This window comes from Accipiter gentilis, chromosome Z (assembly GCF_929443795.1).
Source record: "Accipiter gentilis chromosome Z, bAccGen1.1, whole genome shotgun sequence".
Taxonomy (NCBI): Eukaryota; Metazoa; Chordata; class Aves; order Accipitriformes; family Accipitridae; genus Astur; species Astur gentilis.
Window position 1 is genome coordinate 1820261 of NC_064919.1, and position 16030 is coordinate 1836290.

Genomic DNA, 16030 nt, shown 5'->3' on the forward strand with positions numbered 1-16030 from the left:
GGCAATAATTAGGGAGCCAATGTTCAGTGGTCTTACTCCGTAAAAGCAGGTTCTTTGGTGAAGAATGTATCTTTTATTACAATTTGTTTTATTTCTCAAGGGGAGAAAATTTACCCATTCATCAGCCTTCTTTTTGGAAGGATCTGGATGGTCTCCATTCTGCTTAAAGTCAGCCAGAGCTGGGGTTGCCAATGACTTTCATCCCTGGCACCTTCATTGCTGGCCTGGCAAAGCACTTAAGTGTATGCTCAGCCTTAAGCATCTAAGAGGTGTTGGCAGCACTCTAAATGAAATCAAAGCAGGTGTTTACAGATATCAGTGCTTTTCTGGACTGCAGCCTTTACTCACAAAGGAAGATACTATCTCATTTTCTGTAGTTGACATGACTAGTCCTTGCCATTTTGATAGTTTTATCACAAAGAGTACAGCTTACTTTTCTTTATTTTTTTAAAAGTGCTTTATTTTAAGTGCTGCAAATGCCTTAGTGCTTGCATGAATAACTTCAAATCTCCTCTAAGTGAGATGACAAAAATCAGTATTTTAACTGCTGTTTCCAGTAACTGTACATATATTAATGATGGACAACATATGAACTTTTGCACTACACACGAAACATGCTTTTATTCTTCTGAAGGACTAGCACAACTTAAGACTGGATAGGGTGATATGTGTTTTCTCTATGATAGCTGTGATGGTTTACATGCTGTCAACTGCCAGCATCAGTTATTAGCTGCTGCTCCTGCATTATACACTGGAGACCAGAGCAGGGAATGAATGTGGTTATGTCTGGAGTCTGGAGTCTGGTGATGCTGGCCCACAGATCTGTGAGAGAAGGGAGGGTTTTCAGTCAGATGTGCTTGCTGGGTCACCATGTTTCAACAAGTGAATGCCAACTGTGAAAGGCTTCCTTACAAAAAATAAATTGGTGGAAAAGTCATATCACGTACATCATAAATACTGCTTAGCCATACTTCTGTGATTACAGGAAAGGCAAGTGAACTAGCCCCTGATAAACTTGCCATTTCTTTTAAAAAATGGGCATTTTTCCTAGAAATGTTCAGTACCAAAACATCAGCACGTGGGAAAACTTACCTGTTGAACACAGACTCTGTTGTTAACTTAGCAAACTATTCTGCAGAAAGGTGCTGTACCTAAACGGTCAAACTAAGAGATATAGTGTAGGGTGTGAAGTAGGATACCTCAAGTACCTGGTTTCTTCTGTCTGTCCTCCACAGTGCTTATGGAACACTGTCCTTTTCTACCAGAAAATGATATATTAAGCTTTTTGGGGGCAAGCAGTTGTCAAGAATACATTACAGAGACTGAAATCTCTTTGATAACCACTCATTTCCATTTTCTCTAGGGCCGAAATGGGAAAGGTTCCATTTTCGTATGGGCTTCTGGGAACGGAGGCCGTCAGGGTGACAACTGTGACTGTGACGGTTACACTGACAGTATCTACACTATCTCCATTAGCAGTGCTTCTCAGCAAGGCCTTTCTCCCTGGTATGCAGAGAAGTGCTCTTCAACTCTGGCCACAGCATACAGCAGTGGGGATTATACTGACCAAAGAATTGTAGGTTGTTTTTACCAGATTCAGAACGAACATAGAAATGTATTATATATGCAAATAACAAGTGTGGGCACTTAAATGCTTGGTTTCAAGTGTCTGCTTTACGTTATGTGTTACATGCTTAGTCCTTTTGCCTTGAAACACTGAGGGGCTTGTAATCCAAAAAGTGATTGTATTCCTGGAACATCTTCTACTGTAAAGCAATGGCTAAACAAAATCATTGTGTAAGTGCAGTTAAATCAGCATGCTGAATTTGTCTGCTGTTTGTGTATGAGAGAGGTCTCTGCATGAAGTTTGATGTGGTCCCATTCTTCAGAAAGGGCGGATGAAGAGAGATTTAGAGTAAAAGGAGAAAGAACCCGTGAAGTTAGTGGAGCATATGAGTCAGTACCTTGCCATTAGCTTTTGTAAGATTGTCAGCCCCCAAGTTCCCACTTATGACAGCAACAACAGGGCTTCCAAACCTGTAAAAGGTACTCAGCAAGCAGGCATATTAGTCTGTGTGCCTTCATTAACTGTGCAAGAAATAACTTGTACTGAAGAAAATTGCTGTGGAAAAAATAATGTTGAAGTACCTATAATTTCTGTTCAGCCCTGGTGCATGCAAATTTTACAATAAACTGCATTGACAGGGATTAAACCAACATCATTCCAAGTTAGCCAGGAGATCAGTACTTCCTAAGTAAGTGGCTTCTCTTCATAGCTGAGATCTAGATACATGGGCAGATGAGTTTGGTATTTAATTTCCAAATAAAGCACATGTTTCATTGCAAATTATAGTTCTTCTGCTGAAGAGGGAGCAGAACACCAATACTAATCCTATGAGTAATTTTCTAGCAAGCAGTAATTTTAAATGTTCTAGGCCCAACACAATGATCTGTTTTTATGATTCACCAGTAAGCCTGAAACACTTATTGTGAAACCTTAGAATAAAATAAGATATTCAGTGTGGGAGTATTTTGTTCCAACACAAAGCGTTTTGATACAAAAATTATAGTTGAAGTAAAAAGAGTGGATTGAAATATGAACAGATTTAAACATCCGTCACTTTTTCTGCTGGTGAGGAATGCATTAATACAAACCAAGTAAAGGATACATGGTTATGTTTGTGAGTGTAGATATGACTGTATTTACAACTGCTTATTCATGCAATCTGCTTTTTTTGGTGTTTTTTTTTTCTGTCAGACAAGTGCTGATCTTCACAATGAATGTACAGAGACTCACACTGGGACCTCTGCATCTGCACCACTGGCAGCAGGAATTTTTGCTCTAGCACTGGAAGCAAAGTAAGATGTCACAGAATTACCTTTGAAACTCCTCTCTCTCAGTCACCCCACCATCTTCCCTGAAATGTTGTCTCTTTGAAGTGGCACCATCTCATGCTGCAGCTCCACTTTTTGTCAGTCAGACTTGCTCAGCCTGATGACAAAAATAAGCAGCTACTTGCCTCAACACCTTTCTAGCAAAGCAGAAACAGCATAAGTAAAACATGATGACCAAGGAATTTTAGCCCATTTTGTGCATTGGCAGCAATCATTTACTGAGTTTGGTCAGTTGCACTTAAAAGCAGTGAGGCTGCACATGTATCAGGAAGACATAATGTGAAGACAATGGGTTGCAGGAGTTTAAATTAAGTATTTAGTCAATTTATAGAACCTTTTCTGCCAATGATGAGATACATAAAATGGACAGTACCCAAGCCTGACTGCCAGAGCAGGTAGGGAGCAGGTAGGTTCAGGTCCTGTAGGGCTGGTAGTCAGAATGTATGACTTAGGGTAAGAAAGAACAGGACGGGATGGGACAATGGCTTTTTTCCCAGAATACATTTCAGGCATTAGGGCATACGCTTAGTATTTGAATGGTGTAGGTTCACCTCCATTTTCTATTGCATACTCCTTTGATGACATAAGCCAAGACATTTAGGGCCATATTTTAAAAGGGTAGAGTTAATCACAGATAGAATCAAATACCTAGTGAATTTTCAAAGCCCATGTCCCATAAAGATGGGTGAGAAATACTAGTTTTGCTAATTAACTTTAAATGCCTGAATAATTTTGAAGAATTAGACGCTAATCTTGCTAGATAGATACCCATTCTTCATTTACACAGAAATCTTGTCTACCTGGAGAAGTATTGTGAGGATAAGCATGCCACATGCCATATATTTTAAAATAACGGGATGCCATATGCTTTCAAAGCATGTTCTGTTGCAGACTAATAATTGAGAGAAAAATGATAGATAGCCCTGAAACAATTAACCAGGAACATTTTCTCAACAGCCCAAATCTAACGTGGAGGGATATGCAGCACTTGGTAGTGTGGACCTCAGAATACGATCCACTGGCTGGAAATCCAGGTTGGAAGAAGAATGGAGCAGGACTGATGGTCAACAGCCGATTTGGGTTTGGACTGCTCAATGCCAATGCGTTGGTAGATTTAGCTGATCCCAAAAGATGGAAAGGTGTACCAGAAAAGAGACAGTGTATTGTCAAAGACAAAAGCTTTGAACCAAGGTAAGAATTTGCATTAGCAGTAACTATGCTTATGTCTATCTTAGTAAAACCTGAAAGGTAGTATTCTGCACACATTGCTCCTAACCAGACTAAGGGATTTCTTCAGCTTCATTTGGTTTTGCCTTACTGTATTCCTTGGGGGCAGGCAAAGAGTGTTTGCTTGCTTTTTTTATTGTAAGACTGATGGAAATTACTAGCATGAAGCCTTAACAAAGAATAGGATTATTATGTCTGCTTGTGCAGCCAGCATATGGATGGATGATGTTGTGAGACTGAACCAGATCAGATAAGATATGAATATTTAGACAGCTATCAGAAGATGAGTAAAAAGATACCAAAGTCTCCCAGGGATTTTTTTTTTTTAAATTTGTAATCGGTCTTAGCAATTCTTCTCCTGTGACAGGCTAAATATGTTGAAATCAAGGTGATATATTGAGCTTTAGTCGAATCCATAGCATGTCTCTTACAAAACACAAGTGTCTTAAAGGTGCACTAAAAAGACTTAGGAGCCACATTCACAAGTGCTCCCAGCACAGTGAACCTAAACTGACCTCAATGTACAGGTAAGTTATAATTAGTCACTAAGCTGGTTAATCAACAAGGATATCAAGACCATTTTTGTCTCTACTTGTTCACTTATGGATTTGTCTAGAAAAAATACAGCTGTTTCAAAGATCAAAATTATACTGTGTGAGTGCACCAAAAATCTGTCTGTAGAAACACATTACAGTGTTTTGGAGTGTCATTGCTTGATAACCTTATTATTCATGCCATTTTACTATCAATTTGCTTTTATGAGCTCTCTTCTTTCTACACAGTGTTGATCCAGTACTGATGTATGTAGTAGTTGCTGTTTATGTATTTTTATTGCAGTACTCTGTGTTACATTATAAAAAACAAAGACCCCAAGATTCTGAGTTTAGAATTATTTAAGTGGAGATTTAGATACCTGATTCTCATTAGAAGTAATGGAAATTGTGCAGAGAAAGCTATGCACAGTAGCTCTCTGTACAGAGAATGCACAGATGTTAGCTTTTTTTTTCTTGCAATGGCATTGACTACAAAGGGTTAAAACGGCTGTGCCTGCTGCAGTATTTTAACTCCATGATAACAGCTCTTCTGGATATTTGAATGAGGCAGTTAAGTGTAAGTATGACACAGTTGTGTGATGTGGCTGCCTACAAAGCCTGCTTTTCTGTAGGCTCTGTGAGACAACAAAGTGTTGACAGAAACTCTTGATTATCAAACTTGCTTGCTTGCTTGCTTCCAGGGTGTGTTGCACAAGTCTCTCTTACACAGTGCCTATCACTTGGTTCAATTCAGTATTATCTGTGCTTCCAGAATTTCCCATGTTATTTACTGGAGCATTCAAAAAAACAATGAATGTAGAATTTGTCTTTACCTCTTCCTTTCTCATAATTCCGAAATGGGTGTTAAATGTGTCATTTGCACTTCACTTAATGATCCAGAATCAAAAGTTTCTGTGAGTAATCAAAGAACTCCTGTAATTTTGCCAGATTATTAAGAGCAAATGAGGAAGTCATCGTTGAAATTCCCACAAAAGCCTGCAAGGGTCAAGAAAACTCCATTACATCTCTGGAGCATGTGCAGCTTGAGGCAACGATTGAGTATTCCCGTAGAGGTGATCTTCATGTCACTCTGGTATCTCCATCAGGTACAGGAGGCAAAGACATGCTTTGTTTGTGTTGCTGTAGCATGTAACATTTATTTCATTAAAAACCACCTCTGTGTTCTTTAGTGGTTTAAAAAGAGCTAAATATATCATTGGACAAATTAGTGACCTCCAACAGGAGAATGTGAGGACAAAGCATCCTGGGTACTAGAGAACTGGTTCTCCGAAACCCCTTTTCAGCCTTCATGTGTTATGGGTTATTTTTTGTGAGAAGAGGTTTGAAAATCATACTTCAGAAAATGAAGGATCTGTTTCTAATACATTTTCATTCTGGCAACAGGACCTATAAAAACTGAGAGTTCCTGGCAGACAACAAATTACAGTTCAATAGTGCTTATCAGACTTACTGTGATTTGACAAACTAATGGAAAACTGAGGAAATCTGACTCCCTAGATTTCATGTAACTGTGTCTCCTCCCCATTGGTGTATTTAAAAACACAGTGTCTCTGTTAGGCACCTTAGTACAACTATACTAAATGTGCTAGAATATGGCAAGCTATCTTGACAATGCCCTGAAATAACACCGTAAGGAGAAAAAAAGAGAAAGGAGAATGACAACTTTGTAAAGAGTAAGATCTGTTAGATCAACTGCTATTATTAGAAAAAAACAGACAAGCTCTCAGGTATGAATTTAAATATCAGGCTGATTGTCCTGGTTTTGGCTGGGATAGAGTTAGTTTTCTTTCTAGTAGCTGGTATAGTGTTATGTCTTAGATTTAAGATGAGAATAAAGTTGATAGTACACTGATGTTTTCAGTTGTTGCTTAGTAGTGTTTATACTAAGTCAAGGACTTTTGAGCTTCTCGTGCCCAGCCAGCAAAAAGGCTGGAGGGGCACAAGAAGTTGGGAGGGCACACAGCCAGGGTAGCTGACCCAAACTGGCCAAAGGGATATTCCATACCATGTGACGTCATCCCCAGTATATAAACTGCGGGTATATAGGTGGCCAGTGGGGCACAGATAGCTGCTCAGGAACTGAGTGGGCATCGGTTGGTGAGTGGTAAGCAATTGCATTGTGCATCGCTTGTTTTGTATATTCCAATCCTTTTATTATTATTGTTGTTGTTGTTATTATTATTATTATCGTCTTCCTTTCTGCCCTATTAAAATGTCTTTATCTCAACCCACGAGTTTTACTTTTTTTCCCCAGTTCTCCTCCCCATCCCACTGGGGGAGGGGAAGTAAGCGAGTGGCTGCGTGGTGCTTAGTTGCTGGCTGGGATTAAGCCTTTAATATAGGCTAATCTAGTAATTCACAGATAATAAACCACTAGATCCTTGTTCATATTATTATTGAAGGACCTCACTAGAGAGGAGACTTAAGATACTGTACATGTAGTATATTTCCAAAGCCTGCTTTGCCTGGGCTTCCTTTTAAGCCTAACTTTAATTCTTCCTTTTCTGAGTTTACCTTTTGTCTTGTGGCAGCAATGTTGCTGGGAGATGTTTTACCCTTGACTCTTGGTGGTATTTTCAAATTTAATTTTGTCTTAGCTAAGTTTTAGTTTGGAAGTAAATATGTGGACTCTGTCTAGGTACATGATGGAGATGACAGCAAAAGTAGCTCTCATTCTACTTTTATAGAGATATTTCCCTCCCAAGATGCTGTTCTGCTGCTAATAGGTAGGAAGCATGGCTTCATCTTAGAAAAACACCGCTTTTTGAAAGACTGACAACAGTAATACGTTCTTCATCTTCATATGTAGGGTTTAACTGAAGTAGCAATAGTCAAGTGCTGCTGCCTCCACAATAGTATCAGTTTGCCTTCATGGTTAAATGTTTTTTTCCCTTGGTTCTTGCTGTTTTTCCACTTTCCTGCAAAACAGGAATGTATATGTATATGCCATACCAAATGTGTGTCATTCCTTTTCTATGTTTATGGTGTTACCTTTAAATATATTTATAGCTTGTGATCAGGCTCCCTGGGGCTTCTCTGCTCCTTATTATGTAAATATAGCTCCTTTGCTCTCTCCTTATATGCAAACAAGCACAACAAATTTCCTACTGTGCAGTAGAATCTCTGCGGCTGCAGAAATACTTTGTGAACTGCAACATTTTTGTAATAATAATAACAATGCAAAAGCTTTTCACCCTGTTGGAATTGCAGGCTGTAACAATTTACATCCACTCATGAAAAGAAAAAAAATACAGTGATGAATGCGGGATAAGGCTTTGGTTTCGCAATACTGCATGAGCTGGTTTACCTTCAAAACTTCCATCTCAGAAGTTTCCTGAACTGTTCATTGGTGGAAAAGACTGGTTGTGTCTGACCTCTGCTTCTTGTGCTTCTTTTTGTGCACCCACTACTTTTTTGTGTTAGAAATTGAATACTAAGCAAGATGTACCTTTTTTAGCGTGACCTAATGTGATAGTTTTTCTGCTCTTAAATACTGCTGTGAAAATAATTAAAGGAACACTGATCAGAAATATCATGTTTCCTGTTCCACAAGCTACTGCTAAATAGTGTATTTTCCAGGTTACCTATGCACGAGGTAGTGTGCAAGCAGAGCAGTGTGAAAAGTAAAAGTGGGCGTATATGAACAATCACTACTCTTGATCTTGCACCAACACAGGGACCAGCACTGTCTTACTGGCTGAGAGAGAGAGAGATAAATCTCCCAATGGCTTTAAGAACTGGGACTTCATGTCTGTTCACACATGGGGAGAGAATCCAACAGGCACCTGGGTTTTAAGAATTACTGATGTGGTAAGTATGTCTGTGTGTTAACTAGCTATGTTTGTAAGCTAATGAAGATAAAATGTTCACTAACCCCTACCAAGCATGTTGAATAGTGAGTCTTCTCATCAAGCAGGCCACAAGAAGACTTTATTCAAACTAAATATCCATCTGGATTAAAGAGTAAAGAAGAAAGATAGGGTCAGATTTTCTTGTTTTTTACATAAATGTAAAGTACCATCCTTATTTCACTGACACGTACCTGTCAAAAAAATTTCATGCCTGTGTTTCCCACACATTATACGCCACTGAAAGAAATCACTTCATACAGTTTTCTGAGATTCATGGAGTGAAATATGTAATCGAATTAACAGATGTTTAACTGCAAATTAGGTTCTTTTGCAGAAAAGAACACAGGAGAGATCTAGTCTTCTCTTGGTGCATGTGCATAATTTCATTAACTCAAAACCTTTTGAATTAATGAATTTCTGGTGACCTCAGAGAGCTATTCTGATGTATGCCTTTCCCTAACTTCTTTCTTAGACTAATTACTGCTGAGCAACGTTTAAGGATTAAAGCCAAGAAATCTACAGATATGAAATAAGTTTACTGAAACCACCTGGGGATATGGATTACAACAGTGAGACACCAGAATAAAGCTGCTTGATAGGCAACTGAAAAATCATTCTCTTGAAAAAGAGAGTGATCAAGCACACTCATCTCTAGAGAATTTAATTGAAGTTGTCTGTTAATAAGCTTGTCATTAGGGGTCAGATCCTGCCAGAAATGGAATGCTTCCTCTCAGACACTGAGCCTCCAAGCCTATGGGCCTCAAGTTGGAAACAGGAGGATAATGTCAAGTACTAAGCAGATGGACAAGGCAGTAGAAGTAAATATTATTATCAACAGTGCAGTATTAATACTGCAGGCTTATAGATAACCCCATGGTTACAGATAGCCTGCTCCTTGTAATTAATATAATGCATTTTTTGGAATGAAGTTAAGAGCAGCATTTTCTTTGTGATTATTTCTCATTTTCCATTTTCAAGTGAGAGGTTCCTGAAACTTAAAATAAACCAAGCTTTTTGTCCTCAGGAAGTAATGCACTCTTTCCTCAGCTTGAAGGGTTTTGTGATTCCTGAAATAAGTTTTCATATGAATGGCCCTGACTGAAATCACAGATTCCTGTGCAGAGTTACTCATAATTTAGTTGTCCTGTAAGTTGTGTATGTAAATCTTGGTGTAGGCTTCTGTTAGAAAAGAAGAGCTTCAGCAGCTATCTTCAGTCACTAAATGACTGAGTAAAAAATTCTGAAAAAAGGTTTGGTAAAATAAAGTTTAAGCGTTGTCTGTACTTGTCTCTTCCACTTTCTACTCTTTAAATACTACCGCCAAAACTAATGGACAAAGCATTTGTTGCTTACTTCCACATGCTGTGTTTCAGATTGCTGTTGTGCACCACCAAAGAATATTTTTCCAAATTACTATTCCACTGGTAACTTCTGTGAGGAAACTGCCAAGGAATGGCTTAGTGAAGAAATACAAATAACACAAAATACTACTTTTGTTATTTTTAGCATTCTATGTTATCACAAAATTCCATTGATGCTTACATGATTAATTAATAGTTATGTTGCATCAAAATGTGAATATTTGGAGTGGTTAAGCCATTATATCAAATCCCACTTTCTGATATATCCTGTCTCTAATGTATCAGTCTGTTTGTTCTTATAAATCATTGTCTAAATTTAGATACTGAAAGCCTTATCATTTATTTTAGTCACTTCTGTTGACTTTACAATTGAGTGTCCTGTTTCCTCATCCTATGTCCTGAGAATCTAAGCTAGTGTCATGCTTGTCTTTTAGTCCAGAAGAATACAAAATGAAGGAAGGATTGTAAATTGGAAATTGATTTTGCATGGGACTGCTACACAGCCTGAACATATGAAGCAGCCACGTGTATACACATCCTATAATGCTGTGCAAAATGACAGAAGAGGAGTGGAGAAAATGACGGACTTTGTAGAGGTAGTGTTACATTAATTTTTTTCCTTACATATTTTTCAATTCATAAGAAAATTATATTTTTCCCTAGTAAGAAGTCACATATTCATTCTGTATTCATTTCATCTAGCCCCTGACCACTTTTGAGTTGGCTATTGTAATTTTGTCCTTGTCAACAACTTATATTTTTATTAGTCTCTGTTTTCATAGGCCAACATCTAAGGGTTTGGGGATGATATGAGGATATTGCTACTAAAGCAGTGAACTCAATAGCTAATGAAGTTGAGTAGTACAAGGAGGGAGGAAGACACCTCTGACGGAGACATCAAATTTATGTAATTCTAGTGAGAACCAGTGTCGCATCCAAAAGGAGCTTTGCCTGCTGGAATGCTTCCAGGGAGTTTGGAAGGAAGTTAGTAATGAAAGACATGACAAAAGTCAGGGACTGACTGATTCAAAAGTTTTGGTTAGATGGATCTGTTGCTGCTAGCTCCTCTGTCACCCCTTCTTTGCCTTTCAGGTAGAGTGCTCTAAACATACTCCAAAGTTCTGAGAGTGACAGTGGTTTTCTGGGTGCATGGGATGGTAGTATTGTACATTTTCACAATGCTTGATTATGTCAACATCTTTGGAATACTTTATTAATCACATCACATCAATTTGTCTCCCCATTAAGTAATTGGGACATCCATAAAGTATAGAGAGATTAACCTTCCTCAGCCAAGTTATGAAGGAGAAGAGTGAGGGAGACATGGTTATGGTCTTTAAATACATTGGATAAGTGTCTGCAGGTGTGGCAACCACGTGCAAGAAAATAAATTGGAAGAAAGTAAAAGTGGGTTCAGGAGGTACTGTGGGAGAAGATTGGTGGACATAGTAAAAACCAGATAAAGATAAAATTAGTATTGAGTTAGAAAGACAATCCTAGTGTAAATGAGGAAGCTATGTGTCAGTATGGGAGGCATAATAGACCCTGCTGAAACAAGGTCGTGCTTCTCACTAACTTCTCTGTGCTTCTGTATCTGGCATTAGTCTTCCAAAGTTTCCAAGATACATGTCATGGCCACCCATTAGCCATACTTCACCATCTTTTCTCAGGTGAGAGCATCTACAGAGAAGGTTGTACAGAAGCAGTGGTTCAGTCCTTTTCACAAGGGTGTGTGGCACAACCAGAGCTGCCATCACCACTACATATACTTCCTTCAGTTAGACTGCTGTGGAGTTGTCTCCCATAGGACAACAAGAAATATCTCTTAAGACTGGGACAAATCCTGTTATAAAATGACATGTTGTATCCTGCCAATGTGGAATCTGAATTTATAACTTCCTACATTGTCGGCAGATTTGATATTTTGTACAATATAGTCCTTTTGATGATAGTCTGTTTTGGTGTATAATGGTCCAATTCTTTTCTAGATGCTAAGTGGCTCCTGAATGAAAAAAATACCATCTACCCACACCCAGATGGAAATCACTCATCAGGGCATATCTTAATCCAGACAGTTTTCCATTGACACCTAACCTTTTTTATGCTAATCTGTATTCTAGGACCATACCACACAGGAGAACCTGAGTGAAAAACCCAAAGTCACAGAAGGTACCAGTAGTAGCAGTGACAAAGCAGAAGATAAAATCCCATCAGAGGCTATGCTACATTTACTGCAAAGTGCTTTTAGCAGACAGATGGCTCAGAAGCGACTGCCAAAGAAGACTGCAAGTGAGAAGTTAAATATTCCATATGAACACTTCTATCAAGCCCTCGAAAAATTAAACAAGCCCTCCCAGTTGAGAGACTCAGAAGAAAGTCTGTACAGTGACTACGTTGATCTTTTTTACAATGCCAAACCATACAAGCATAGAGATGATAGACTGCTGCAAGCCTTGGTTGATATTATAAATGAAGGAAACTAAACAATAGGGTATCGCACTGAGTTGGAAATATTCATTTTCCCCACCCCACCTGTAGGTTTTTTTCAGAAGTCTGTTGTATGCTGTAGTTGTGTGATTGCTGCTTTGATTGCTTCATATTTAATACAAATATCAAGGAAGGGAAAAAACAGGTGTGGGAGGATAAGGCAGTAAACTGATGCTTTTTAGTAATAGCTTTTTTCAAAGCCTTTCTTCATTACCACCAGAGTAGTTTTGCCCCATCAGGCATGAAATGCAATAGTATTCCCCTGAAAAAACTAATGCTCTATTTTAAACAGTTCTCACATTACTTACTCTTCCACCCTATTCACTTAGCATGCAGTAGGAATCAAAACCTGAATTACCAAGCAGTTTTGAACCGAACTGCCAAAGCTATGGGGAGATACTCTCATCCCTGGATTTGTAATGAATATTGCAGTCTTATATTTGGCATTTATTCCAGATTTAACACTTGCAGCCAGTACTGCTTCTGTCATAGGTTTTTTTGTTCCTTCTCCAAACAGCAATGCTACCTTACCCTTCTGTTCTCCTGTAAAGGAGCAGCTGAGATGCTGGAGCTGGACTGGAGCATCAGTGAACACTGATGAAGTTATTCACAATTTAGACTGCAGACAGACATACACTAACATAAAAGAGCCCCAAATGAAGCATCCCAGACCATGGGATGGCATTCTCACCACCTAACTTTAACTACCTAAGTGAAGTGCCTGAATTATGAGCCTAGTCTTTCTAGGCTATAGGTAGTTAATGAAGACAGAGTCTCCTATAGATATTACTTCAGAGCAATTGGTTAGTCCTTGGTTCTGAATTACCTGATGGAGTCCTGATCTATTTGTATTGACTTTATGAGCTTGGGGGACCAATCTCCAACTATGGAGCCTCAGTGCGATTTCTAAAGTTAAGTAGTATAAATGCCTTCTGAGATCCCTACATCTGCAGTAGTCAGGCCAACAAAGCTGGGAACAATTTGTCTTTTCCTTGACTGTGACCAAAGTGGAAAACAAAGGATAACTGTGCCAGAAAAGTCCACTTAAAGACTGCATTGTGGAGTGTCTGTGCTAGATTGTAATGTTTCCCAAATACCTAGGAAGTTAAGGCAAAATGGATGGGAAGAGGTGTGAGATAAAAAAACATACCATGAGAAGGGACTCAGAAATGGAGAGAAAGAGCACGTGGAATGTGGAGGAAGGAGAGGAATAGAAGGAAGGAGAAGGTGGAAAAGGAGGAAACTGAGGTGGCTGTCAGAAAGCAGCAAGGGTGGGTGGCTCCCTAACGTTAGCAGTGTACTAGACAAACAGTTTTCCACACCTGCATTTTTAATGTCAGAGCCAAGTCCAACATATTATTTCATCATTTAAAAAAAAAAATGCAGTGTTGGATACTCAGAAATTAAAGGGGATATAGAACAAGGGAATGAAGATTCCCAGGGGATAGTTATCTCATTGCAGTGCTAAACATAGTCCAAACAAGTGCTGACTGAGTTTTACTTTTTCTCTCTCATCTACTATTGAAATGTGTTTTCCAGACATTCTAGAAATATATTATTCTCCTTCACTGTCTATGCCTTAAAATTATGCAAGTGTCTCTAAGGCAGGAATTCACATTTTGCTCATAATTCATCAGTTTGGATAGAGATTTTTCAAACTGCACACTAAATTCTGTAATTTAAAGGTAAATCTATTTTCTGTAACAATACTTAAGTCTTCATTGATGGAAAAAAGGACTGCTTAAAGGCAGCTTTGCAAATTGTCTTACCAAACTTAAAATTTTAAAATCTCTGCTTATTCATTCTTTGTGATGGTTTCATGTGTATCTTGGGCTTAGTCTGCTTTTTTGCCAGCTTTAAATAGATTGGGCTTAGTTGATTTGAAGAATTCTTCCATATTTCTAGTCCATACTTCAAAGATAACAACTCCACCATTGAATGTCTCTTATACTGAATCGCTCCCTCTTTACTAATAAATTTGCTTAGAATGAGAAGTGGTTACAAAAATCTCTTCAAGTGGTCCAAATCAAAGCTTTCCTGTGCTGTCCCTTCAACACACAAGCTGTCTGGCAATGTATCACTACCGAACAAGCAAAACGTAAAAGTTTCTGATGGCTGCTATTGCAGAATGAGAGCACTAACTTATTTCCACTAATGTTTAATTTTCAGAACTGGGAGTTAATCTCCACAACAAATATTCCTATCTGGTGAGGTAGGACCACTTTTAGTCCTGTGCGATGAAGCTCAGAGGCTGGTTCCCTCAGATAACAGCGATTTTAGCCAGTCCTCATTCAGGTATATTACAGCAAGGAAAGTAATAGCAACACTCAATCAGCCCTTGAAAGAAGTTTTCAGACTAAACGGGTGGAAAACATAGGACTCTTCTTTGTTTTAAGATCAGCTCCCATGTTGTAGCCAAAGTTTCCTCAGAGGACAAGTTTAAAATCTCTCTTTTGAATGTTTCCAACCCAGAGTAGATTATACAGGAGTAAATTATTTTTATTGTTAGTCTTGCCTTGGTGCCTGTGTGGGTTTTGTGAAAAATGTAAAAGGAAAAAAAAAAAAGTTTTCTCTCAGAATTTTAAATTATATTTTCGTTACAGGTATTTATAATATAGCAAAGATTTTATTGAACAGACAGAATTTTAAAAGGCATAATAAATTATATTGAAGAACCAGAATTTTCTTGGGAAAGAGACAATTTCATCCAATAAAGGTATTTTTTAAAAGGCATGTTCCAACAGCAACCACAACATGTATGTGATGTGATGTTAAAATTTGTCTACTAGTAGCATAATACAGTGTGTTAGCAGAGCTCAGTGTGTGGTCTTAACATTTGTAAAGAAAACAGTAAGATAAAGTCAAGCGTTTGACTGAAAAGGACCGGGAAATACAGTTTAGAATTAAAAATAATGGCTTGAGGAAATAACCAGGGGTTGGGTGGAGGAAATGTGTAATTTATTGAAAATTAAGACTTCCAGAGGATTTCTTCACCAGGAACACTGGAGTGCTTACTTTTCACAGCTGCAGCTGAAGTAAGATTTGCTGTGGACATCAGTGTTAGAGCCAGTGGCTCTGAATTAAAAGATTCTGCCCATTTCACATACAGACATGTGTGTCAGGAGCACAATGATGAAATAATACAGCTGAATGAGTCAGGGGGGCAAATAAATATGCAGATCTTCCATTCCTTGCATGCAAACAGTTAAAATATTTATTGTTTCCCCCCTCCTCACACACTACTCACATTTCAAGCCAGGAGAGAAACAAGCCCTTATATACCCTAGAATATATATATATATATTATTTTTTATTTATTTTTTTTTAGGGGTAGCTGTTTGCTTTTCGATACTGAGGAGCAGGCTCTGTGGGGAGGGGACCATGTAGCCTTGCGCACAATTTGGGTTGTTCCCTGGGCTGCTCTAAGCTACGCTGATGCCCAGATGTGACAGAAAGATGCAGCTGTCTCTGTGGAACCCTCTTCTCCCACTGTTAGGCTGAAAGGACATCATGTTTGAGCAAACTGTGCAGAGGTGAACGAGCCTGCTTTCCAAAGCTTTAACTTCTTGAGGACTTATGGATCATACCTAGATTTAGTTTGCTTCTCAAGTATCAACTAACTACTGCTCAATTAACAAAACCTGCATTGTCAGAT

At 38.5% G+C, this 16030-nt stretch overlaps 1 protein-coding gene across 1 annotated transcript in view; it reads left to right on the forward strand.

The window, feature by feature from the left end:
* The window catches only part of PCSK1 (proprotein convertase subtilisin/kexin type 1), a 31074-nt gene extending 15972 nt beyond the window's left edge, over positions 1-15102 (forward strand). The window contains exons 8-14 of the mRNA XM_049795985.1: positions 1364-1576; positions 2759-2859; positions 3853-4086; positions 5604-5761; positions 8353-8486; positions 10323-10484; positions 12009-15102. Coding sequence (XP_049651942.1) covers positions 1364-1576; positions 2759-2859; positions 3853-4086; positions 5604-5761; positions 8353-8486; positions 10323-10484; positions 12009-12371 — 1365 coding nt within the window. The 3' untranslated portion in view covers positions 12372-15102. The remainder of the gene's footprint in view (positions 1-1363; positions 1577-2758; positions 2860-3852; positions 4087-5603; positions 5762-8352; positions 8487-10322; positions 10485-12008) is intronic.
* The last annotated feature ends 928 nt before the right edge of the window (positions 15103-16030 follow it).